This window comes from Panthera leo, chromosome D2 (assembly GCF_018350215.1).
Source record: "Panthera leo isolate Ple1 chromosome D2, P.leo_Ple1_pat1.1, whole genome shotgun sequence".
NCBI classification, from domain to species: domain Eukaryota; kingdom Metazoa; phylum Chordata; class Mammalia; order Carnivora; family Felidae; genus Panthera; species Panthera leo.
In genome coordinates, this window is record NC_056689.1 from 56,199,401 (window position 1) to 56,223,229 (window position 23,829).

Here is a 23,829-nt window from a genome sequence, read left to right on the forward strand (position 1 = left end):
ATTCCAGACACAGCGCTCTTTCCTAAACCCATTTTGATCATCTCCTATTCTTATCTCTAGCCTTGATCTTAACTAGAGAGCACAGACCCGGCCCAGTGACTTACCAGAATTGGTAAATAATGACACCTGGTGGATAAATGTTACATTCTAGGAGACTTCTAGCTAACCTAGGTCTGAAACATTAGGGAAGAAGACTTGGCCTGAGACCTGGCCATCCTCTTGCCTGTAGGCACTGTGCTTTTATTGTTAAAAATAATATTTTGTTCTTGCAATAAAGTTGAGTAAGTTAAAACAGTGTGGCTATGTAAAAATTGACACTTCACTGCTAAGCAAGCCTTAGGTTTCCTGCCTAGATGTCAAGAACCTTCCTAGAGGCGATTTAACTTTTTTTAAGTTTATTTATTTTTGAGAGGAGAGGAAGCGTGTGGTGGGGAGGGACAGAGAGGGGGGAGGGACAGAGAGCGGGGAGGGACAGAGGATCTGAAGCAGGCTCTGCACTCACAGCAGAGAGCCCAGATGTGGGGCTTGAACTCAGGAACCATGAGCCAAACTCAGGAACCTGAGATGAACTCTGACACTTAACTGCCTGAGCCACCCAGACGCCCTGAGGCAATTAAACTTGTCAAGGCCTTCTCAGCTTTGAGAGAGGCCTTAACAATACTCAGCAAACATAGGTATTAGATTAGCAGTGGCCTAGAGGAAAGGCTTAGTTGAAGTTTTGAGTGGGAGGCAGGAGGCAAAAAAGTTCAACTAAGATATTTAGAAACATGTAGCCCATTAATCAGAAAGGTTGCTTTCTCCAAAAATGTTTAACTTTTAGTGATACTTGACTAGTGGCAGTAAACCAGGGATGAATTTTTTAAAAATTACTCTGGCTGAAAAGAAAGGTAAACAGTTTCTTGTTTAGGACAGAGGCTAGAGGGAAGGTGTGAATCTTCAACTGAAATCCGCCATCTGGATGGTACTGAGGCTTGGGGCTTAGCACTTGGGCTCTTCTCACAGGCGAAGTCTGGCAGATCTGGGCTCAGCGGAGAATCTAGCTTAAGGAATGGGGCAAAAAGTTAGGGCTCGGGAGGCTGGCTAGTACACTGGTAAAGCACTCAACCTCTGGGCTTAAATTAAGCAGGCCTGCATTTAAGTTCTTAGACCTGCCACTTATGGTCTGGGGACCTTGGACAGCTACTTTGCTGCCCAATCTGATCTGTGATTTGGGGATAGTAACAGTCCCTTTCTCTCCGGGCTACGTAAGATCATGTGTGTAAAAGGGGTTAGCATGGCAGGTGAATGTTGCACATTAGCTCAGCTGGGGAAGGATTACTCTACTTGTTGCAGGAAAAGGGAAACCCCAGCAGGAGTTGACCTGCCCGAGGTAACCCAGCAGTTGTGACAATAACTGGTCTCAGGACGTGGGTACTCTTGATGCTCCGGGCAAGAGATACAGTAGAAAGTGATTTGGAAATCAGAAAGACTGAGAGACAAATCCCACTCAGTGCTGCCACTTCCTAGTTTGGGCAACCTGAGTCTGTCTGATTAAAAAAAAAAATGCCCCTACCCTGTAGAAGTCTTGAGAATTAGGTACTATGTAGTAAAGCGTGCAATGTCGGTACTAAGCCCCCATCTGTGATTAACTTTTAGAAACAGCAAATGGGTTGATTCATGAGGATGCAGAGCAAGAGTAAAGTGATGAAGTATAGGCAGTTCTGGTGATTTGTTTATTCGTCATAAACACTCGTTTCTACAGTACAACTCAGAGAATACACGGAGGCACACGGCTATAATTTCCACCACAGTCTGCTGTTGAGGAGACATTCAGTGTGAGGATAAGGGGCTGGGAGTGGGCTGGGCGTGTCTGGGTCACAGGATAATTGGGGGGCCTCCATGATGAACTACATAGGGATCCTATCGGTCAAGATCTGACCTCCCAGGCCTGATGGCCAAGCTCATGGTGGAAGAGTAAACAGTGGACCCAATGCAGGGAGCCAAATTCTCTTTTGGTTCACTGCAGTCCTAGAATGGGTCCAATTCTACCCAAACCCCAAGGGGTTGAGGTGGGTCTGACCTCCTAGTCCACTGGGAAGGGGCTGTGTCAGCCCAAGCCATCCCTAAGGATTCAATTACTCCGTGATAGGGCCTGAAATGGGCCAGGGATGTCTGCCCTTCACCCTGGAGTAACTAACAAGTACAAGTCCTAAAGTGACTCTTTACATCAGTGTCTTGACTATCCCCAAAAGGGATCCTGTCCCGTCTAAGAAAGGAGAGGCACAAATAGGGCATAGATTAGCTGCTGGAACTCAGGTAAGGAAGACAGCTTATAAAGTCAAGGGACAGGGAAACAGCACTCTTACCAAACCCTTCACAGGGGGAATAAGCAGACACAAATAGCAGTCTGATAAGACAAAGGGGGGGGGCTGGAGCCATGAAGTTGACCAGCAGCAAATGGGGAGGAGGCGGGGGGACACGCAGAAAAGCTCTGGCTGTGGCTTTCACAGGACTGCTGAACTGCCTAAGCCACCCCTGCCTCTCTCCCTGTTTCTCCGGGGGTGGGGGGGGGGGGCACAAAGCACTAGCCCTAATTTGGGGCTGGGATCAACTGCCCCAAATACAGGCGGAACGAAGAGGCTCTGCCCCACTTGGCAGGAAATCAAGGAGAGGCAGGTCTGCACTGGGCAACCCAAGGTGTTAGGGACACAGAATACCAACAAGTGAGAGAAGGAAAGAGAACTGGTCACCCTGCTGTGGGCAGCGGGGCTCGAGTCCTCAGAATCCTGTGATGGAATCCCTGCCTGGCGGGTGTGGGGGCGTCCCAAGGCTTCTGCTCTCTGCGGGCATCCTCATGTCCTCTCACAGCCGGTACATCTGTTCACCTTGAGTGAGTAACGGGGCCTTTGCTTTACCCAGTACTTGTCAGCTGGCGCACGACGCCCCGTCAGGCAGTGAGATTTCTGGCGGACTTGGAGGCGCTCTGGGCCCGCTGCACGACTGCGGAACACTTCTCACGCCGCAGCAGCTTGTTGTTCTCAAACAGGCCTTCGTTGCGAGGTATTCCATGCGAACCATCGGGGAAAGTCAGCAGGCCTTGGAGGGGGACAGAGAAAATTCGGGACGGACGAGGGCGTTAGTGACTCAGGGAGCGGCCTGATGCCAAGCCGTGAGGGGGACTCACAGGTCCGCTCTGGAGCGCAGTCCGCGGGCTCGATGAATAGGAGTGAGGGCCCGGTCACTCTGGATCGCTGGACACCCATAAAAGCATTACAGCTGACAAGGTGTACCTCGCCCGTATGATGCTCCCCCCAGTCACCCGTCCTGGTGGGCTATGACTTACCAAAACCATCCACTCTGCCATTTTTAAATTCCCCTTCAAATGTCATGTTGTCATGTCGAATGAAGACTCCAACGCCGTTAAACTTGCCCTGGGCGAACTCCCCCTCGTACCTGCAGAAACACGACACGTTAGCCTTTAGAGGGGTAGTGGGCAGTCCAGGTTAACTGCATGAAGCAGCTACCAATAAGTGTTGTTTATTTATTTATTTTGAGAGAGAGAGAGAGAGAGAGAGAATGAGCAAGGGTGGGACAGAGAGAGGGAGAAAGACAATTCTCAAGCAGGCTCCATGCTGTCAGTGTGGAGCCCGCTGTGGGACCCAATCTCATGAACCATGAGATCATGACCTGAGCCAAAACCAAGAGTCAGACACTCAACCAGCTGAGCCACCCAGGCGCCCAGTAAGTGTTCCTTATTAATGCCAAGGAGCAAGCTCCACCCTGCCCCCACTCGCCCCACTCCCAACCGGCAGAGACGGGCCAGAGAGCAAGTGTGATGTGAGGCTCTAATTTCAAGGAGATAACAGAAGAGAATGGCAGTGGGGTGGAAGGTCGCTCAGCGACGCGCCATTTCAAATTTTAGATCTATTTATAAAGTAACTAATAAAAGAACTGCTTCCTCCTTGCCTGTTTTCAGAGGACCTGGGACATCTCAGGTCTGACCAGCTATTTATCACTATCAAAGCTGAGAAAGGAATGACCCAGTACTCGCCTTGAGCCATCTGAGAAGGTCAGTACCCCGAAGCCATTGAAGAGCCCATTCTCAAAATGACCCAGGTAGGTGCCGCCATCTGCAAACATCAGTTGACCAAAACCATGTCTGCGGCCTGAGCAAAGAGAAAGACAGTCGTCAGGTTGGGATGGGGCAGCTTCAGGGACCCCCCTCGCTGCCTAACATCTCTTGCCTTTTGTCACCCCACCCACAAAGGAAAGAAGAGAAGCAGTGACGCTGGCAGGGCAGAGAGCTACTACCCAGAGTCAGGCAGGAAAATCTGGCTCCCTGGACCTTCCTGTCTTGTCACAAATATCAGATTGGCAGCAGGTCTCTGTAGGTATGAATGATAAGAGGCCCTCTACTGTGTGTCACACACTCTTCTGAGCTCTTTGTGCTTATCATCTTATCTAATCCTTATGGCGTTAGGAGGTGGGCACAGTACTATTATTGTTCCCATTTCACAGATGCAGAAACCAAGGCTAGGGAGAAGCCAAATCGCTTACTCGAGATCACAGAGCAGTTAAGTAGCAGAGCAAGAGAGCAAATGCGGCAGGCATCCTGGCCGGAGAGCCCTCGACACCTACTTATGCTGCCCTCTGAGGAAAACAAGTGCCCCTCTGCACCTCGAAGCCAGGGGGCCAACCTACCAGCCAGACTGGCGACGCTGGTTTGGGCTTGGTCAGGTCAGCAGGGCTGTGCTTACCCACTGACCTGACCAGAAAACAGCAAGATGCTGGAGGAGTAATCCTGTCCTCTAACAGAGTACGACGGAGCCCTTCTGGGGGACAGAGGGTGGCCGCTCTAAATGGCTGGAGCCGAGGGGACAGCAGGTGCTGGGGAGGCAGGGGAGAGGCATGGGGGTGTACTGAGACAAGGTCACACCCAGTTGCACAGTTTCTCCTCTCAAGGCTCAAGGATTCATCAGCTGCAGGGATCTAGCGTGAAAAGACGTGGGTGCGTGTCTGGAAACAGCCTGAATGTCTCTTCACTGACTGTGGGAAGTGAAGGCTCCTCTCCTCGGGGTGGTTCCTGGCTTGATGGGACTGGACCCACGAGGCTTTTAAGTGGCCAGACTGTGTTTCTCAGGCTCTGAAGAATTTCACCATTCCTATGAATAGTTACTTCCGAATGTAATGAGCTGTCACAGGAAATTCAAGGCAATGGATGTCATTTGCTCTCAAGCGTCTGTGCTAATTTCTAGATCTTCCTTAACTTTTTAAGATGCACTAGAACCAAGTCATTACAATCAATTCTGCACTTTCTAATTTATGGGCACTTAAAATAATTCATTGTACTCTGCCTGGTACATAAGCATTTATAAAAACAATTCCCACATAATAACATTAAAGGGTAAAAGGATACTAAAACACTTTATATTCAGAACTGGAAAGATTTAACTCGTTGCTGGAGACTGGGCAAACAGCAGCATTTTATAATTCCTTTACTTAAGCCTAAAATCAAATAAAGGAAAGGCGCTCTTCAGATTAAATCCTGGACTTAGACATGAAGACTCATCCAGCTGGCTTCTATAGCTTTATTTGTTTGTCCTTTAGTCATATGAAGTATTCATCACTTGACCCCTAGGGGCCCTCTCACCTTCCTTCCACTCGCCGCGATATTCCTCCCCACTAGAGTAGGTGAAGGAACCTTTTGTGAGGGTCATGATGCCAGCTTATGGAAGAAAAGTATGAAAACTGCAAGGAACAAGCAGAGGAGAATCGGAGTCACAGGATGGCTGGAGGAAAGGCCAGCAAAGCAATTTTACAGATATATTCTATATACTTACCAGCCTGGTAAGTATATAGATATTACCGTAGATACATTTAACAAATATACCCACCTCTCCAAACCCCACCCGCAACCATCCCCTCTGTTCAAGCAGTCTTATCCTCCTACTGATCTTAAAAGTTATCAGCCAGGGGGCACCTGGATGGCTCAGTCAGTTAAGCCTCTGACTTCGGCTCAGGTCATGATCTCGCAGTTCATGAGTTCGAGCTTCACGTCGGGCTCTGTGCTGACAGCTCAGAGCCTGGAGCCTGCTTCGGATTCTGTGTCTCCCTCTCCCTCTCTGACCCTCCTGTGCTCTCTCTGTCAGGAACTGAATAAACATAAAAAAAAAAAAAAAATTAAAAAAAAAAGTTATCAGCCAGTTCCAATTTTCTATGACCTGGGATAGAAACTGAGGATTAATCTACAAATATTGGCTTGATACCTACTAGGTACTAGGTGTTTAGTTGATGTATAAAATATAGTCTCTTCCCTCAATGAGTTTGCAATCTAGTTGCTAAGGCTAATAACCGAACCACTGAACAAGACGAGAGATCATGTAATTAAGCATCAGACTGGATGGCAGAGATGAACAAAGACAAGATGGCATGGACCACAAACAAGCAGCGAAGAGGGCAAAGGGCAGCTGCAGATAGAGAAAAGCTGGGCAATGAACGCACAAGGAGCAATGATGCCTGTATGTTCGGTGGAAAAATATTAATGTGGGTTTTACTGCAGTTGAAGGTTTATTTAAGGAGTAACAGGAAACAAGTTTGTCTTAGGTACTCAGCCGAAATCTGAAATCTGAAAAAAACCTTTCAGATTTCATCCAAACGCCCTCATTTTATAGATGGAGACACAGAAGCCCAGAGAAGTTATAAGCCAGTCTGTGCTCTGGAACAAGTGCCCTGGCTTCCCCTGACTGCTGCTGGTTCTTTCTCTCTTGTATTGCATGCTCTGCTTTCAGGGCCAGGCTACCTTAAGGAGACCTTTGAAAGCTAGGCAGAAGAGTCTACAGCTAATAAGACAGGGGAAAGGGGAAGGTTCTGGGGGTTTGTGAACAGGGATGTTAATATGAAAGCGGCGCTCATGGAAAATGAATGTGGCAGCGGGAAGCAGGATGCTTTGGAGCAGCAAAAGCCTACAGCCAGAAAAGCTTGCAAGGCGGGAGATGTGCTAATTCAGTAGACTGTGAACATGAGCACAAATTACTCCCCCTCTGCTCATGCCCTTGTGATGTGACATGGCAGCACCTCCATTAACGGGCAGTTTGTTCCTCCACGCACTGGGTCTGGGTGGGTTCTATGACTTGCTCTGGCTAATGGAACGCGGACAAACGTGATACAGCAGAGGTCTGCAAAGCGCCTATACACTGGGCTTGCCTTCTCACTGCACTTGGAACTGTTCTGCCCCCATGTGGACAAGCCCGGGCTAGCCGGCCGGTGACAAGGGGTCACGTGGAGCTGTTGTACCAATTGACCACAGATGCAGGGTGAGCTCGGGCATGACCAGTGGAGCTGCTCTCGAGCCCAGCTCCAAATTAATGACCCACAGAATCACGGACAAAATACATGGTTGTTATTTTAAGCCATGGTGTGTTATTACCCAGAAAAAGCTAACTGATACACCCAGGTACAAGATCATAAGACCTGAACTAAGGGGATAACAGCATAATGGGAGCAGAAGGAAGGAATAACTAGGACAGTGAGGCTGGCTAGGTATGGCTTCACAGGTGTAGTAAAAGAATGCTTGTATTCGATTCAAAGATATCCAATAAGAAGGGGGTTAAGGCAAACCATAAGAGACTCTTAAATACAGAGAACAAACCGAGGGTTGCTGGAGGAGTGCTAGGTGGGGGATGGGCTAAATGGGTGATGGGCATTAAAGAGAGCACTTGTTGGGATGAGCACTGGGTGTTATATGTAAGTGATGAATCACTAAATTCTACTCCTGAAATCATTATTACACTCTGTGTTAACTAACTTGGATTTAAACAAAATTTAAAAATTAAAAAAAAAAAAGAAGGGGGTTAAGATAACCCAAAATATCATTAAATGCATAGACAAACAGAATCATCTGACATATTTTTTAAAAATGCAATCCCTAGTCCTTTTATAATTTCCTAGGTCTTTTTACTCACCTCATCTTTTCCAGATCTAAGCAATAAAACATTTTTGCAAGTGACTGTGACAATGCAGAGTCCTAGGCCCACAACCAGATCTACTGAATCAGATTTTGTAAGTGAGAGCCTGGGAATCTGCAGTTTCAACAAGCACATCGTTAGACTGTTAAACATTTGAAAGCATGGGAACTACTACTCTAATAAACAGCTATACTATGTGCGAAAGTTCCCTGACCTAGAAATCATCATTGAAAGGTCCCCTGTTATTAACAGTGAAGCTAGAGTCTGACCCTCAAGCATCTGATTGAGTTACGACAGGACAAGTGCACCCCTTCTTCACAACATGGGGGCCAGACCTGGAGGACCAAACAGGAGTGAGATTTTAAATCCCTACAGGCAAAAAAAAAAAAAAAAAAAAAAAATCCCTACAGGCCTGGCGCCAATGGCTAGCTTCTTTCAAGTCCCAGAAAAGCTCAAATCACACACAACATTAAGGGTTGTATTGCTGTCTCCATTATGGAACATCAAGATGGGGTCGCCAAAAGTAGGTTCCACAGTACAAGAGGGATCTGGCATGTTTGATACTAAAATGCTTTAAATGTTCAACTTGGAGGGGCACCTGAGTAGCTCAGTTGGTTAAGCGTCTGACTTTGGCTCAGGTCATGATCTCGCGGTTTGTGACTTTAAGCCTTGCATTGGGCTCTGTGCTGACAGCTCAGAGTCTGGAGCCTGCTTCGGATTCTGTGTCTCCCTCTCTCTCTCTGCCCCTCCCCTGCTCATGCTCTGTCTCTCTCTCTCTCTCTCTCTGTCTCTCTCTCTCTCTCTCTTTCTCTCTCTCTCAAAAAATAAATAAACATTAAAGAAATTTTTTTGAAGATAAAAAATAAAAAAACAAACCAAAAACCAGACACCTAAACTCACACATTCACATCGACTGTAATGGAAATTTCTTTAAAGTCTCAGTATAAAAATGCTACCAACGTGATTCAAATAACATTTTGGAGAAAAAAAAATCAGCCAATGTTGACTAATGAGGTGAAAACTCTAAGGTGAGGAAAAGTAAACTACAATTGCCACTCGTGTATTCTTTATCACCACCCTACGGGATATTTTAATTTTGGCCTCTGTCATGGTGCTTTTTGATACAGATGCCGCAAGCCCAGAAATGGTGTGATGTGCAAACAGCTGGGCCTGAACAGAGTGGGGCTCAGTGACATCTTCTGGGCCCTGGGCCTGTCTCAAAGCTCGCGTTTCTTCCCAGCTATGAGGACAGATGAGTTTTGAGAATCCCTTGCTCTCACCCAAACATGGAGCCGCATTTGTTTCTACCTCCTTAATGAGGCCAGCTTCGGAAGCTCTTCCAGTGATGTCTGGGAGCCCCTTCCACAGCGTCCCCAGGGATTTTCTCGCTGTTGCGGCGACTTGGGAGCTCCATGTCCAGGGTCTCTCACACAGCAGAAGATATCCCGAGACAGGGGCCATTTTCTTCGTGTGTTAAAGCCCCTCAAAACCTCTGGGGCTATCTTCTCTGAGAGATGACGCTGGTTCCTGGTGTGCCATCTCTGTCCCATCAACGTTCCACAAGGTCAGCATCCAATTTCAGGTCCACAAGCCTCTTGTTGTCAGCCCGGCATCAGTGTGCCTGGGGTAGAGGCCAGCATGACTGTGCTGCAAATACAACATTAATGAGAGGAAGAGAAGCAGTTTCCCACTGAAACTGCCAGAGGAAAACTTTCCAGTCCAGACAGGCTTTGATAACTACAGGCCGTCTTCAGCTCTTCCCAGAACTAGTGAGGTCAGCACGCTGAAAACGCAGTTTATGGCACAAAGCTGAAATATTTCATTCCTTCAAAACAAGTCAGAATCTTAAGGGCCATATCTTATAATAAATCTTATAACTAAACCACCGTTCCAAAACATAAAACACAAAATCATTATTCAGGCAGTAAGATGATAAGATAAAGGCATTTCCTTTTGATGTTTGGCAGCTGTTAACTTGTCTTCACTCAGAGGTCTGGAAGGAGTTCTTGTGGTGTCATGTGAGGAGTCAGTTTGACTGCCCAATGGCTCATGGGGAGAGAGAATCCCAAGCCAGCTCTGCGCTGAAAGCACAGAGCCCAGTGCGGAGCTCAAACCCACGAACTGGGAGATCATGACCTGAGCCAAAGTCAGATGCCTAACTGACTGAGCCATCCAGATGCCCCTATTTTTTTTTTTTTTAATTTTAAGTAGGCTCCATTCCCAACGTGGGGCTTGAACTCAAGACCCTGAGATTAAGAGTTGCATGCTCTACCAACCGAGCCAGCCAGGCACCCCTGTTTGCTTTTTCTCAAGGCTACATGAAATTTCCACATAGTGGCATCCCACTCCTTTCAGATGGACCAGTAGAAGGTCCCTGAAAGAAAGTGAACAGTGTTTCTCCAGTTTGAAGAGTATCTTTGGACAAAGTATTAGCCGGCCACTCAAACTGTAAACTTTGCCACTCTTTTGGTATGCTGTTAGCTCTTAGGGAATAAAATTTTCCAGTGAAACTTGAGATCATCCTCTACCCAATGGGACAGGTTGTATTTTCCAAAGACGTTTGCAATCATATCTCCTGTATTACACGTTCTACAATTTGACCTTGCCACTGTTCCATGATAAAGATGGAGTGTAACTCTTCTTCTCTGAATCTGGGCAGGCTTATGAATGCTTCAACTGACAGAACACGATGGAAGCAATGGTGTGTTCTAAGGTCAGATCAGAAAAGGTGATGCATCGGGCACCTGGGTGGCTCAATGGGTTAAGCATCTGACTCTTGTTCGTAGCTCACGTCAAGATCTCATGGTTTGTGGGATCAAGCCCTGAGTCGGGCTCTGCACAGACAGTTTGGAGCCTGCTTGGGATTCTCTCTCTCCCTCTCCCCCAATTTGTGCACGCTCACTCTCTCTCTCAAAATAAATAAAACTTAAGAAAAGAAAGAAAGAAAGAAAGAAAGAAAGAAAGAAAGAAAGAAAGAAAGAAAGAAAAGGTGATACATCTACCCTCTTCCTCAATGGGACACTTATGCTTAGAGACCCGAGCCACCACATGAGAAGTCTGACTACCTGGAGGCTAATGTGCTGCGAGGAAGCTAAGCCACAAAGAGCCACGTGTTGGTGCTCTAGTTGGCTGTTCTCAACTTTGAATCAGCCCAGCCCAGGCGCCAGCTGTGAGCAAAGGAGCCTTCAGATGATTCTAGCTCCCGGCCATTAAGTCAGCGTCCCATCTAAGGCATCATGGAGCAGAAGGAGGTCATCCCCATGATGCCCTGTACAAATTCCTGACTCACAGAACCTGTGAGCATCATATGGTTGTTTTAAGCAGCTAGATTTGAGGTAATATATTATATGGCTATATAGTAAGTGGAACATCATCTCTCCACGTAACCCTGCCACCATCATCTGTCATTTGTTTTTCAAAAATACATTTCCATTCCTTTTTTTACCTAGGGAGACAGAGCAAACTCCCTTCAACAGCTGGTCAAAATGACGCCCATCCCCAAGAACATAATCAGAAGTGCTAATTAAGGAAACACATGTAGACTCTATGGCCTCAGGCCATGGTTGAACACATTTGACTAGAAACTTCTACCTAGTCCAAATAATTGATACTGTCACCACCTGGGACAGTGTCGGGATCATTTAAAACTTCTGTAACTAGCCATGCTAAGTAATAGTCACTTTGCACATCCAACGACCCAAAAAGAAATCATGGTCATTGAGACAAATCTAGTTCAATACAGTATAGCCAGTGTTAATGAAGACTGAAAACCCAAAACTTTAATAAGCATGTAAACCAGTATTTGTGTCAGTTACCATAAAAAAGTCTTTTTAAAGAGAACAGGTGGCCTAGGAGTTTAGGCTTCAGCTATGCATATGGAATCTAGTCACAAAAGCAAGAAGATTCATGCCTCTAAACAGATACCCATGCTTTCTGCTCTTTTGATAGATGGGTTGCAAAGGATCAATCCAAACATTTATCTAAAAGAAAAGAACTATTTTGTCCCTGAAATGAATACACGATTGGTCTGCACAACAGACTACCTCCCTGCTATCTTTACTTTCTCTTGACCCTGACATTTCCAAATAGAACTTGGAGACAGGAATGTAACTTTTATTTGTATTCCATTTGTCTTTTTTCAGATTTTAGAAATCAAACTTGTTAAAAAAATACTTATGCATTCACAATAACTTGTGTCCAAATTCAGAGGATTAAAAACTAACTAACTAACTAACTAACTAACTAACTAACTAACTAACATAAAAAGGAACAGATTTTCAGTTTAAGAATACTGTTTTGAGGCAGCCAGCTTTTCCCACATATACCTTTACATGGTTCCTCCAAAGCCTCCCCAGAGTATGAACGTCTTGTCAAAGTTTTCTTAATTATAAAGGAAGCAGTCTTAGGCTTTCAGAATCCTAAAGAAAAGAAGAGGAAGAGCTTGATGAACAAAACTCAGGCTTGTAAGAAACCTAGAACAAAAAGTCAAACATTCTTTTTTAAATGTTTTAAATGAGCTTGAAAAAACCGTTTTTTTCTTATAAGTCTGCAAGTCTTTTTACTATAAATCTCCCTTGAACTCGAGAAGTAAAAAAAAAATAAAAAAAAAATTAATAAAAATGTGTTGCTACTAGATAAAGGTCTTATTTCGGAAGACCGGTGTGGCGATTAGTTGGAGAAGAAAGTGGGAAGAACTGAAGATAGTAAAAAACGAAACAAAACAAAACAAAACAACCTGGGGGTGATAGGGACGGCCACGATACTATTCTGTTTTATGGAAAAGAAAATGCCTGGACCGGGTTTTAATAAAGCCGAGTTACGCCCGCGGATATCTAAGCAGTTTGGAGGTGCCACCCAGCAGGGGTGCCACCATGAATTGAGGCATCTCATTCCCCAAGCCTCGTTGTGTGGGACGTCTCTCCACCAGAATGTGAGAGGCGGACCCAGGGCAAACAAAGCCCTAGACCCAACTAACAACACTTCCTAGTCGATTTCCCACCCCGTTCTTGCATCCCAGCACCGATCCTTCCCTCTACCCGAGCTCTGCTCTCCCGCCTGGGCCAGGTCTCTGCTCACACTGGTCTGCCACCCACTCCGGACGCAGCCCCCACCCACCCGCTAAGCCGGGTACCGTGGGCTCTCTCGGACCTCGGCCCCAGCGGTAGAGACTGGAGGTCTGGGTTTGGCACCCTATGGACCCCACCCTCTGGTCAGCGCGTCCTGGGTGGAGTCACGATCCCCAGCCGGTTATCTCGGGATGGTCTTCTCAGTCCCTTCCTCACCGACCACATTCTCCTGGCCCCCTCCCTCCTGCGCTGCCAGCCAACCTGAGCTCCGCCTTTCGGGATGACAGTCACGCCCCGACGCGGGGATCCAGCTGCCGGGACCGCCGCTCCGCCGGGATCGCCCCTGCCACCTGCCTCTCCACCACCTCCACCAGCGCCTGCCCCACTTGACGCCGCCATCCCCGGCGGCCGCACTGGGCGCAGTTCCCGCTGCCCATTGGCTGTTACCTAGGCAACCGGGAGCAACGCCACTCTCCATTGGTCCGGCTCGAACTCTGCGCCATCTTTGTGCGGGGCGAAGTGTCTCTGGATCTCTGGACAAACATCCGAGAGAGGGGTGGGGCTGAACCCATGATCCCACCTTGGCCACCCTGGTGAAGACCTCAGGTCTTACCTACCCAGAGACAGCCTAGCCGAAATGTCACACACACAACACAACAAAACAAAACCTGAGTCAGAAGCAACAGTGACCACCCTCTCAAGGGGCTCCGATCCTGTGCGGACCTTCAGAGTTGTAAATGGCCCCTCCCTGGAGTTTAAGGGCAGAACCCAAATCTGGCTTTTGAGGTTCAGTTTTGTAAATGGTAACATGCTAGACTAGGCAACTGCAGTTGAATGAGCTTCAACCCTGTGCCAGCATTGTAATATCGGGACACTTCTGCATTCATTCGTTGTTAGGATTTGTGTTGTCATTACTCAGATCCTTTGTATTTAAAATATAGTGTTGGGGTGTCTGGGTGGCTCAGTCCTTAAGCTCAGACTCTTGATTTCGGCTTCAGGTCAGGATCTCAGACGATGAGATGGAGTCCCGCCTGTGACTCTGCGCTGAGAGCACGGATCCTGCTTGGAATTCTCCCCCCACCCCCCGGCTCTCTCTCTGTGCCCCCACCCTCAAAAAATAAATAAACATTAAAAAAAAAAATAAGTATAGTGTCAATATTGGAGCAAATCCTCCAAATACCGTGCACACCAATCCGTTTATCCGTATACAGTATTTATTTACTGAACAAAGTGAATGCAGCTAGAAAAGACACAGATCGTTGCCCTCCTGGAACTTACCGCCTCCATGTGGAGAAGAAAAGATTCATGTACATGTAAAATTCAAGATTATATTTAATTATTAAAAGAAGGCAAACGCATGAAGAGAATAAGCAAACTGCTTCTCTGAATTGGGGTTTTCCTCATCTGTGGAATAGAAAATGAAAATGATAATAATAATGATAAAGACTCCCCAGGACTTGTATGACAGTACAGTGTATAAGTGCTCAATAAACACCATTTTTACATTATTTTAAAAGACTTGGATTCTGTGTTCAAATCCCATGCCTGCCACCAAGTGTGTGGGGCTTCAAACAAGTTATTAAGCTCTCCAGCCTGTAAAATGAGATTGGACTAGCAGACCTATAAGATTCAACCAGCTCTAACATTCAATGGTTAAACATGCTAAACTGTGTGGTAATGAATATAGATATAATTAGTTGTTGAGAGAATGGAGTGTCAAGAAAATAGATCTTATTACATTGAAGTATATATATCAAAATTTGATGAAATAAGGATGGATTGTGGTTAAACTATGGAGAAAAATTAGGGGGAAGATATGTTTTGCAAAATGTAGTGTTTTGAATAGGAAAATTCATAGATACACAAAGTAGAATAGAGGTTACCAGGAACTAGAGGAGGAGGGAGTTACTGTTCAATGGATATGGAGTTTTTGTTGGGATGATGAAAAAGTTTTGGGTATAGGCAGTGGTGATGGTTACACAACATTGTGAATGTATTTAATGTTAACGAACTGTACACTTGTGAAATGGTTAAAATGATAAATATTATGCATATTTTACTGCAATGAAAATGTTTTCTTTTCAAGAGACCTCATGATCAGGGGAGAGGAGCAAAGGGAGAGAGAGAGAGACGGAGAGAGAGAGAGAGAGAGAGAGAGAGAGAGAGAGAGAGAATCCTAAGCAGGTTCCAAGCTCATCTCAGAGCTTGATTTGGGGCTTGATTCCATGACCTTGGGATCATGGCCTGAGCAGAAATCAAGAATCCGATGCTCAACTGACCGAGCCACCCAGACGTCCCAAAAATGTAGTTTCTTTTTTTCCCCCCCAAAAAATGTAGTTTCTTGATCAGAGCAGTGACACAAGGAAACCAGTGTTGTTGTTGTTTTTAATCTTTTAGTTCAGTCTCCTCATTTTTCCTGTTTATTTATTTTTGAGAGAGAGAGAATGGGGGAGGGGCAGAAAGAGAGGGAGACAGAGGATCCGAAGTGTGCTCTGTGCTGACAGCAGAGAGCCCTATGCAGGGCTTGAACTCATAAACCGTGAGACCCTGACCTGGGCTGAAGTTGGATGCTTAACCAACTGAGCCACCCGGGAGCCCTAAGGAAACCAGTGTTTTAAGAAAATTAATCTGGTAGTGATACTCAGAGATAATCAGAGAGATTGGAAGCAGAGAAACAAATTCATAAGCTATTTTAATAATATAGCTAAGACATCTTGAGAGTCTCAAAAGTAATGTGGCATCCATGAAAATGGACAGAAATGGGGTTCATATGAGACACATCCCATAGAGATATTTAATAAGAAGCAATATAGTGTTAAAAGCATTGAGTTGGTGTGCCTGGGTTTGGATCCAGCTCTGCCACAGACCAGCTGCATACATTACTCAGTTTCTAACATCATAGGAGCTGTAATGCCAGTTACATGTAGTCCATTTACATCCATGGAATATACAAAAAATAATGCCTGGCACATGCGTAGCATTTGGTGAGCGCTAGCTCTTCATAGGTAATAGGGAATGTATTGATCCCCCTCCTTTTTTTTCAGTAAAAGGAAAATCAAGTTCTAAGGGGTAGATTCAGAAATAAATTCTGAGAGTTTTCCATAGAGAAGACCCAGAATTCAAAGGAGAACTCTAAATCTTGCAGCTTTCCTTGACAATTTGAAGCTTAGGGGCTAAATGAGATCAATACCAAGAGATCATCTCTGTGACTATGACCCCTCGGCAAGTACAAGGGCAAGTACTACTGAATCATTTGATATCTGTATCGGGAAGGGAAATATATGTCTTGTAACTGAAAGGGGAAACTGTATGGACCTTTGCCTAAAATGGGTTACATGCCAAAAAAACATTAAGACATTGTCATACATGTAATTAAATAATAAGTTGTTTCGGGGTGGCTGTGTGGCTTACTTGGTTGAGCATTTGACTCTTGGTTTTGGCTCAGGTCACAATCTCAAGGTTCGTGGGTTTGAGCCCCACATCAGGGGCTGAGCTGGCAGTGTGGAGCCTGCTTGGGATTCTCTCACTCCTCTCTCTGCCCCTTCCCCGCCTCAAAATAAATAAATAAACTTAATAAAACAAAAAACAAAAACAAAATAAACAATAAGTTGTTTTGATTCAGTACTTTTACTAGCTGTGGCAATAATTTGATTCAAGAAAGAATGATTATGAAATATTGGTTACTATTTGGCTGGTCATCTCTTGTGAAAACCCATAGTCTAGTCTGCTGGTTATTTTAAGCACAAAACAAAAAAGCATCAACAATAAAAAAGCTACCATTTGTTGAGTGTACTAACCACTATGCTAAGTGTTTTACATACCTTCTCTTAATTTTTATTTAATTGAGGAAGGGATAATTCCCATTTTACAGATGAGAAAACACATTCTTAAGTGTTCAGATGGGGTTCAAACTCAAATGACTCTCATTCTCTTTTTTCTCTTTTCCTCCAGTAATATAATTACATTATTCCTTCATAGCACACACCCCCTTTAAGGCCTTTGCTGAAGGCCTACCCCCAAATCGTTGAACTTCTATTATGGAGTTTTCAGTTTTCATTGTTGGCTCCTTTTCTGCTGTCTCAGAGGGCTGTGTGTCTTCAGCTTGATCTTCCTTCTCTTTTCCACTACTAAAAATATACTGAGTCCCTATTGTGTCTAGACACTGAGGTTTTACAGCGGTGAATAAAACAGTCATGGACTTTTGCCTCATGGAACTTTTTAGTCTAAGACCATATCTTCCATCAATTAACAAATAAGCATTAAGCATCCGGGCCAGACACTGTGTAAATTGCATTAGGGCTGTGATTTTTTTTTTTTTTTTTAACGTTTATTTATTTTTGAGACAGAGAGAGACAGAGCATGAACAGGGGAGGGTCACAGAGAGAGGGAGACACAGAATCTGAAACAGGCTCCAGGCTCTGAGCTGTCAGCACAGAGCCCGACGCGGGGCTCGAACCCACGGACCGTGAGATCATGACCTGAGCCGAAGTCGGACGCTTAACCGACCGAGCCACCCAGGCGCCCCAGGGCTGTGATTTTTAAAAACCTTTTTATTTAGGCAGATTAGGTATTTTTCTTTGCTTCATTTTTGTCTCGCTAGCACTTTAGAACATAGTAGGTACTCAATAAATATTTTATGAATGAGTGCATGATTGAATGAATGCAGATACAAAGACTAGATCTCTCCAGTTTCACAGCTGGTTGGTTCATAGCAGGCACTCAACAAATGACTGATTAGGTAGGCTACTTTATTGAAAGCTCCCAGAGACAGGTCAGCAACAGGAAGCTAGGGGAGGGGCGGGGCTGGTAAGAGCAAGGGGCGTGTCTGACCTGGGTCTGGCTTCTGGAGCATGCGCGGTCTTCATCGACGGTGACGGGCGAAAAATGCGGAGGGCGCGATTACGTAGACAGTGGTTCTGATTGGCTACCGTTCGCGCGCGAGGGGTCGTGCCTACGCGTCGCCAAGTAAACAGGCTAGGTAGGGGCGGGGCCGGCAAGGCGCCGCGACCTGGTTGGTCAGGCGGGGGTTGGGGGTGTCTCCGATTGGTCCCTGCCCGGGGCTCAGCTGTGTGGAGCGCACCGGGACCCGGAGCCGGCGGCCTGAGGGATGGACGAAACGAGCCCACTGGTGTCCCCCGAGCGGGCCCAACCTCCAGACTACACCTTCCCGTCCGGCTCGGGCGCTCACTTTCCGCAGGTGCCGGGGGGCGCGGTCCGAGTGGCGGCGGCGGCCGGCCCGGCCCCCTCTCCGCCGGGCTCGCCAGGCCACGACCGGGAGCGGCAGCCACTGCTGGATCGGGCTCGGGGCGCGGCGGCCCAGGGCCAGACCCAAACCGTGGCGGCGCAGGCCCAAGCCCTGGCCGCTCAGGCGGCGGCGGCGGCGCACGCCGCGCAGGCCCACCGCGAGCGGAATGAGTTTCCGGAGGACCCCGAGTTCGAGACGGTGGTGCGGCAGGCGGAGCTGGCCATCGAACGCTGCATCTTCCCCGAGCGCATCTACCAGGGCTCCAGCGGAAGCTACTTCGTCAAGGACCCTCAGGGGGTGAGAGCGGGGTGGGGGCTGCCGCCGCTGCCTTCGGGGAGGGTGGGCCTGTCCGGGGGAATTAGCAGCTTCGCACAGCCACGGGGAAAAGGGGGGTTGAAAGGCTGCAAAAGGGAGAAACTTCACAGTGCAGAGCCCCTTGGCAAGATTTTGGAATGCCCCTGAGGACTGGAGATGGAGAAGCTCTGCGGAATGAAGAAATAAATCAGAACCTATTTGGTGGGGGAGGAGTGAGCGGAGAATGAAAAGAGAAATTGACCAGATACAGGCGAGGGGCCCAGCGGTGTGGTGGGACAATCGGCTTCTCGACAGAGACGCGCGGGGAGATGCTGCTTTCTAGTAGGTTCCTTAGCTTTAAACTACAGAGACTGCTATTCGGCCATTGTCCTACAGATTTGAGCTTTGGTCTATTTTCTCTTTTTGGACTGAACCAGCGTTGTCCATTGTACTACAGATTTGAGATTTGGGCCCATTTCCTTTTTTTGGACCGAACCAGCGTTGTCGCTGTTTATTGAGAAGGACGGGTGACCCATCAGGGCCTCTGAGGGTTCAGTTCCAGCCTTCTGTGTCGTGGGGATGTCTACCACTGCCCCAGGCCTCTTACTGGCAAACGTCGGTGATGAAGTGGGTGGACTTACCAGTTTCATCTGCCTTGATTATTGCTCACTTCTGGGAAATTGTTCAAATTCTTTTTCATGTCTTCTCAGTAAAGAATGTGGAGTTTTAGAAACACAGGACTACCTGCTACATTTTACTTTCATTTCTCTCCTAGGACTATCAGCAGTTCGCTTTTTAGCTAAGGCAAAGTGTTTGCTGGCCTTTATTTTGTCCCCTGCATGTGTATAAATAGGGGGATGGGGATGAGATGGGTTGGGATGGGACATGGGGTGACCAGGGCAGCTGAGCGGTGACCTTTATTCTTTTTTTTTTTTAAATTTTTTTTTTTTTAACGTTTTATTTATTTTTGAGACAGGGAGAGACAGAGCATGAACAGGGGAGGGTCAGAGAGAGGGAGACACAGAATCGGAAACAGGCTCCAGGCTCTGAGCAGTCAGCACAGAGCCCGACGCGGGGCTCGAACTCACGAACTGCGAGATCATGACCTGAGCCGAAGTCAGCTGCTTAATCGACTGAGCCACCCAGGCGCCCCTGACCTTTATTCTTTTGATAGCTGCAGAAGAATTTAAGGCATTTATATAAGACCAGAGGGATCAGTGGAATATCAGTGGGTCAAAAAGTGTTAACTTTTCCCTGTCAGAGTTCTTGGATAGATCAGAATGGTTTCTTGGAAAAATGTATTATTGTTATACTTATTAAAATGATGATTGTCAAATCTCCCACAGATTTTCCCTGCATCTCTCCTGTGTGAACTCTTTACATGGCTGGCGTGCTGTTCTGATAGGAGTGCCGAGTGGCCAGGATGGACTGACTTGTAGCTCTTGGTTAGGTTCATTTAATGATCTGGTCATTCTTCCAGATGTTGTCCCTGAATTATCAAGAACCAGAAAGCAATATACCATCAACTCAGTTACCATAAACTGAGCTGGGGAAAAGGTGGGGAAAACTTTGAGAATAGTAAGTCTTTGCAAGTCCCTCAAGTAAGGGGAGGAGTGAGTTAAACTGAAAGCTCAAAGGGGAACCATTACTTCTAGAAAAAAAGTGGGTCTCCTGAAGTCTAAATGCTAACAAGATGCTTTCATCTTTTATATAAGTGGTTTTTATTTTTTGTTCATTTTACTTTTTCTTTTCTTTTTTTTAGCTCGTTGGCCGATGTAAGGAGGAGCTGAGTATCTTTGATAGGTATAGGAGCAGTAGGAAGGTTTTTATTTTTCTTTCATGACATTGTTACAGTTTTTTTGGAAGTGTGTCAGGTCAGCTGAGAAGTGACCTGGTGCTCTCAGATGGGAGTAATAAGATCTTTCACTTCTCCCTGGCAGGTAAAGTATTACCGCCTCTGTGCATGGGCCACGGAGAATAACAGACTGTGGGTATGTTTCTTGGTGATTTGCAGGATCCCAAGGTCTAAAATTTCCTGGCCACTGTCCTTTCGTAGAGAGGAAGTCAAAACACATATGCCCTGGCAAAACTTATTAATATAACCATCTTAGTCCCACTGAGTAAAATATGGTTCAGAGCAGAGGATCACTTCCTCAACGCTGTGGCGGGTCAGGTTAGGGACCACAGACTCACTGTAGTTGTTCATGTGGTCTTTGGCCCTGTTCCAAATTAGTTTATTTTATTGAACAAATACATAGGTAGCACTTACTATATGCTAGATACTATTTTAAATGCTTTACAAATAATAATTCACTTAGTACTTATAACACCTTTGAAGGTAGGTACTATTATTATTATTCCGACAGGTGACACTGAGACACACAGTATAACTAATTTTCTTCGGGTCCTAACAGCTAGTGAGTGGGAGGCAGGATTCAGGCCTACTGAGTCCAGAATTCATGCTCCTAACCTCTATGCTGTGCTGCCTCGAAGTCAGTCATCTGAATTTTTGGTTTCTTTTTGTTTACCATATTGGCTAGGATTAAATTGGGCTATGTGTGACAAAATTTAAAACAACAATGCCTTGAATAAAAGTACGCCTAACTCTCATAGAAGGAGTCTATAGGCTGCTTAGGGCTGGCATGGCAATATGAACAATGTGCCTCCTTCCATCCAGCTGATGGGCCATCCCTAGAATGTGGCTTCCACTACATAATCTAAGATGGCTACTCAGACTGCAGACAACTGGTCTGTTTTTCAGCCAGTTGGAAGGAAAGGACGAGGGAGAGTATGCCCTCTTCCTTCAAGACGTTTCATAGAAGTTGCACCAGACTCTTTTTACATCCCATTGTCCAGAACTTAACTGCAGTAGTGGCTGGGAAGTATAGTCTTTATTTTGCCCCACTAAAAATCAGGAGTCCTATGTCCAAGGAAGAAGGGGGAACAGAGTTTGGGGAAACCAGCTGTTTCTGCCAGAGCTGCTTTTGGAGCTAGAGAGACTAGAAGGTTCTTGGAGATAATAACCCTGATTCCCTTTCCCAATTTAGGATGGTTTCTCCCTCAGGGCGAGCAAATGGGGACCTAGAACAGTAAGATGGAAAAGGCTAGATCAGAAGGCCTGATAGAGAACGCTCATATTACCCTCCTCACTTGTATTATTGTGCTTCTGGTCTTAAGCTCAATCACCTATGAAAATATTTTTAAAGCTTTTTTTATTTTGCGAGGCTAGTAATATTAGATGTTCATATTCCAAGAATCATAGAATAGCATGTGATTCACGAGTTTACTAAGAAGATTAAATGCGATATCCCACATGAAAGCCCCTGGCGTGGTTCCTGTTGCTTAGCAGGGGTTCAGAGTGTTTTGGTTTTTATTAAGTTGTATGCCCACTGACCCCTGGATTAGGCTTTGTTGGACACATGGCATTGAATAAAGCAAAAGTAGCATAATTTTGAGAAGATTTTATGACCACTGAGAATAGTAATTTATTAGCTAACGCTAATTTGTATTTGCTTCAGAATTTTACAGGTACTGATCACATGTGCTAGGACCTAGGCCTTGTATCAGTAATATTCAATCTTTTAAACAAACTTATCGACCAAGAGTTTGTCATAAAATGATACAGGTTTTTCTTTTTTCATTTTTCAAATATAAAATTATGTTATAATATTGAATGTGCTTCTTCCAACTACCTGTGCCGTCCCAAGAAATTCTGATGTCCTTACACGTGGTTGAGAGTAACACTGATAGCCTGATAAAGAATAAAGATCTCAAACAGAATAATTATTGTTTTTTACCTAAATGTTAAGAGGCAGTCAAGTTTGTATGTCATCTTTAGATGTAGTTCCTGAGATTTTTTTTTTAATGTTTATTTTTGAGAGAGACAGACAGAGCACGAGTTGGGGAGGGGTGGAGAGGGAGGGAGACACTGAATCTGAAGCAGGCTCCAGGCTGTGAGCTGTCAGCACAGAGCCGGACGTGAGGCTAGAACTCGTGAACCGGGAAATCATGACCTGAGCTGAAGTCAGATGCTCAACTGACTGAGCCACCCAGGCGCCCCTGAGGTTTTGAAGCATCATTACTGTCTGTTCTAGGGACCTGTCCCAGACCACAAGTTGTAATGGATGAGGAAGGTTGGGTCAATGGCAGTGGATAGGAAAATAAATACAGGCTAAATCTCTTCTATTGCCTTCTATTTGGATCCCATCTTCTTTTAGGGTCTCATACATTTAGAGTAGCCCATCCCTCTCTTTTCTGAGAGTTAGCATGTAAATAAGGCTTCTTTGCCTAAATAGCCAAGTCAGGCAGTGCTATTTCTATCCAACTGCTAATACAGAATGTAGCAGTTCTCAGAGTGGGGCCAAAGGACCTATAGGAATCCTATTAGATGTCCACAGGTCAAAATTATTTTTAATACAATTTTAAGACTATTTGCCATTTTCATTCTCACTTCTGTATAAGTGTACAGTGGAGATTTCCAGAGGCTACATGATGTGTGATATTGAAACAGACTGAATATTAAGGAAGATGTAAGAATACAGTGGCCTTTTATTAAGCCAGACACTAGAGAGATTTGCAAAAATGTAAAACAGTGCCTGCCTTCTCACTAAAAATTGTTTCTGAAAATAGTTATTTTTCATAAAAACATATCACTTAGGTTAACATGTAACAGGTCTATTTTTATTATTAAGTTGAATTAACAGTCATAACATTTCAGTTTTAATTTCTAATACAGCAAATGTAGATTTTACATTACCCCCAAAAGTTTTGGGAGTCTTTACTAATTTTTAAGAGTTTAGAGGGATCTTGAGACCAAAATTGTTTGAGAACCATCAGCTTCATGTTTAACAAATTAAACAAAAACTTTTAAAAGTTGTGTCTGTATATTTCACCGTGCAACAGTGAGTGATATGCTTAAACTATCTTTTCTTTTTTTTAATGTTTATTTATTTTTGAGACAGAGACAACACGAACAGGGGAGGGGCAGAGAGAGAGGGAGACACAGAATCCGAAGCAGGCTCCAGGCTCTGAGCTGTTAGCACAGAGCTTGACGCAGGGCTGGAACTCATCAACCGTAAGATCATGACCTGAGCCGAAGTCAGATGCTCAACTGACTGAGCCACCCAGGCGCCCCAAAACTATCTTAAATGTTAGCACAGTATAATACCCTCCTTTTTAGGGCTGCTGGACAGATGGGAGAAACCTGTGAGTTCCAGGTCTCTTAGTATTTGTTGTGGGTTCTGACACTAGCCGGTGAGTGGTCTCTTCCTTTGCAGTTCTG

The 23,829-nt window shown here is 45.5% G+C and overlaps 2 protein-coding genes across 11 annotated transcripts in view; one reads left to right on the forward strand and one right to left on the reverse strand.

Moving 5' to 3' along the window:
• Nucleotides 1-1,693: 1,693 nt before the first annotated feature.
• MORN4 (MORN repeat containing 4) lies at nucleotides 1,694-18,177 on the reverse strand. Of its 10 annotated transcripts, XM_042908066.1 has the most exons (8): nucleotides 17,840-18,177; nucleotides 14,288-14,413; nucleotides 13,457-13,542; nucleotides 12,269-12,361; nucleotides 9,224-9,590; nucleotides 4,031-4,145; nucleotides 3,323-3,432; nucleotides 1,694-3,075 (listed from the first exon to the last, which is right to left on the reverse strand). In XM_042908066.1, exons 5-8 carry the CDS (start codon nucleotides 9,402-9,404, stop codon nucleotides 2,927-2,929), a joined length of 555 nt encoding a protein of 184 aa, XP_042764000.1. In that variant the 5' UTR covers nucleotides 9,405-9,590; nucleotides 12,269-12,361; nucleotides 13,457-13,542; nucleotides 14,288-14,413; nucleotides 17,840-18,177; the 3' UTR covers nucleotides 1,694-2,926. The 10 variants fall into 10 exon arrangements, with proteins under 10 accessions (XP_042764000.1, XP_042764002.1, XP_042764007.1 ...); XM_042908068.1 differs by lacking the exon at nucleotides 14,288-14,413; XM_042908073.1 differs by lacking the exons at nucleotides 13,457-13,542; nucleotides 14,288-14,413; nucleotides 17,840-18,177 and adding exons at nucleotides 5,630-5,727; nucleotides 13,271-13,412 and having other exon boundaries at nucleotides 9,252-9,590.
• PI4K2A (phosphatidylinositol 4-kinase type 2 alpha) overlaps nucleotides 18,085-23,829 on the forward strand; it is a 32,943-nt gene continuing 27,198 nt past the window's right edge. The window contains exon 1 of the mRNA XM_042908064.1: nucleotides 18,085-18,551. Coding sequence (XP_042763998.1) covers nucleotides 18,117-18,551 — 435 coding nt within the window. The 5' untranslated portion in view covers nucleotides 18,085-18,116. The remainder of the gene's footprint in view (nucleotides 18,552-23,829) is intronic.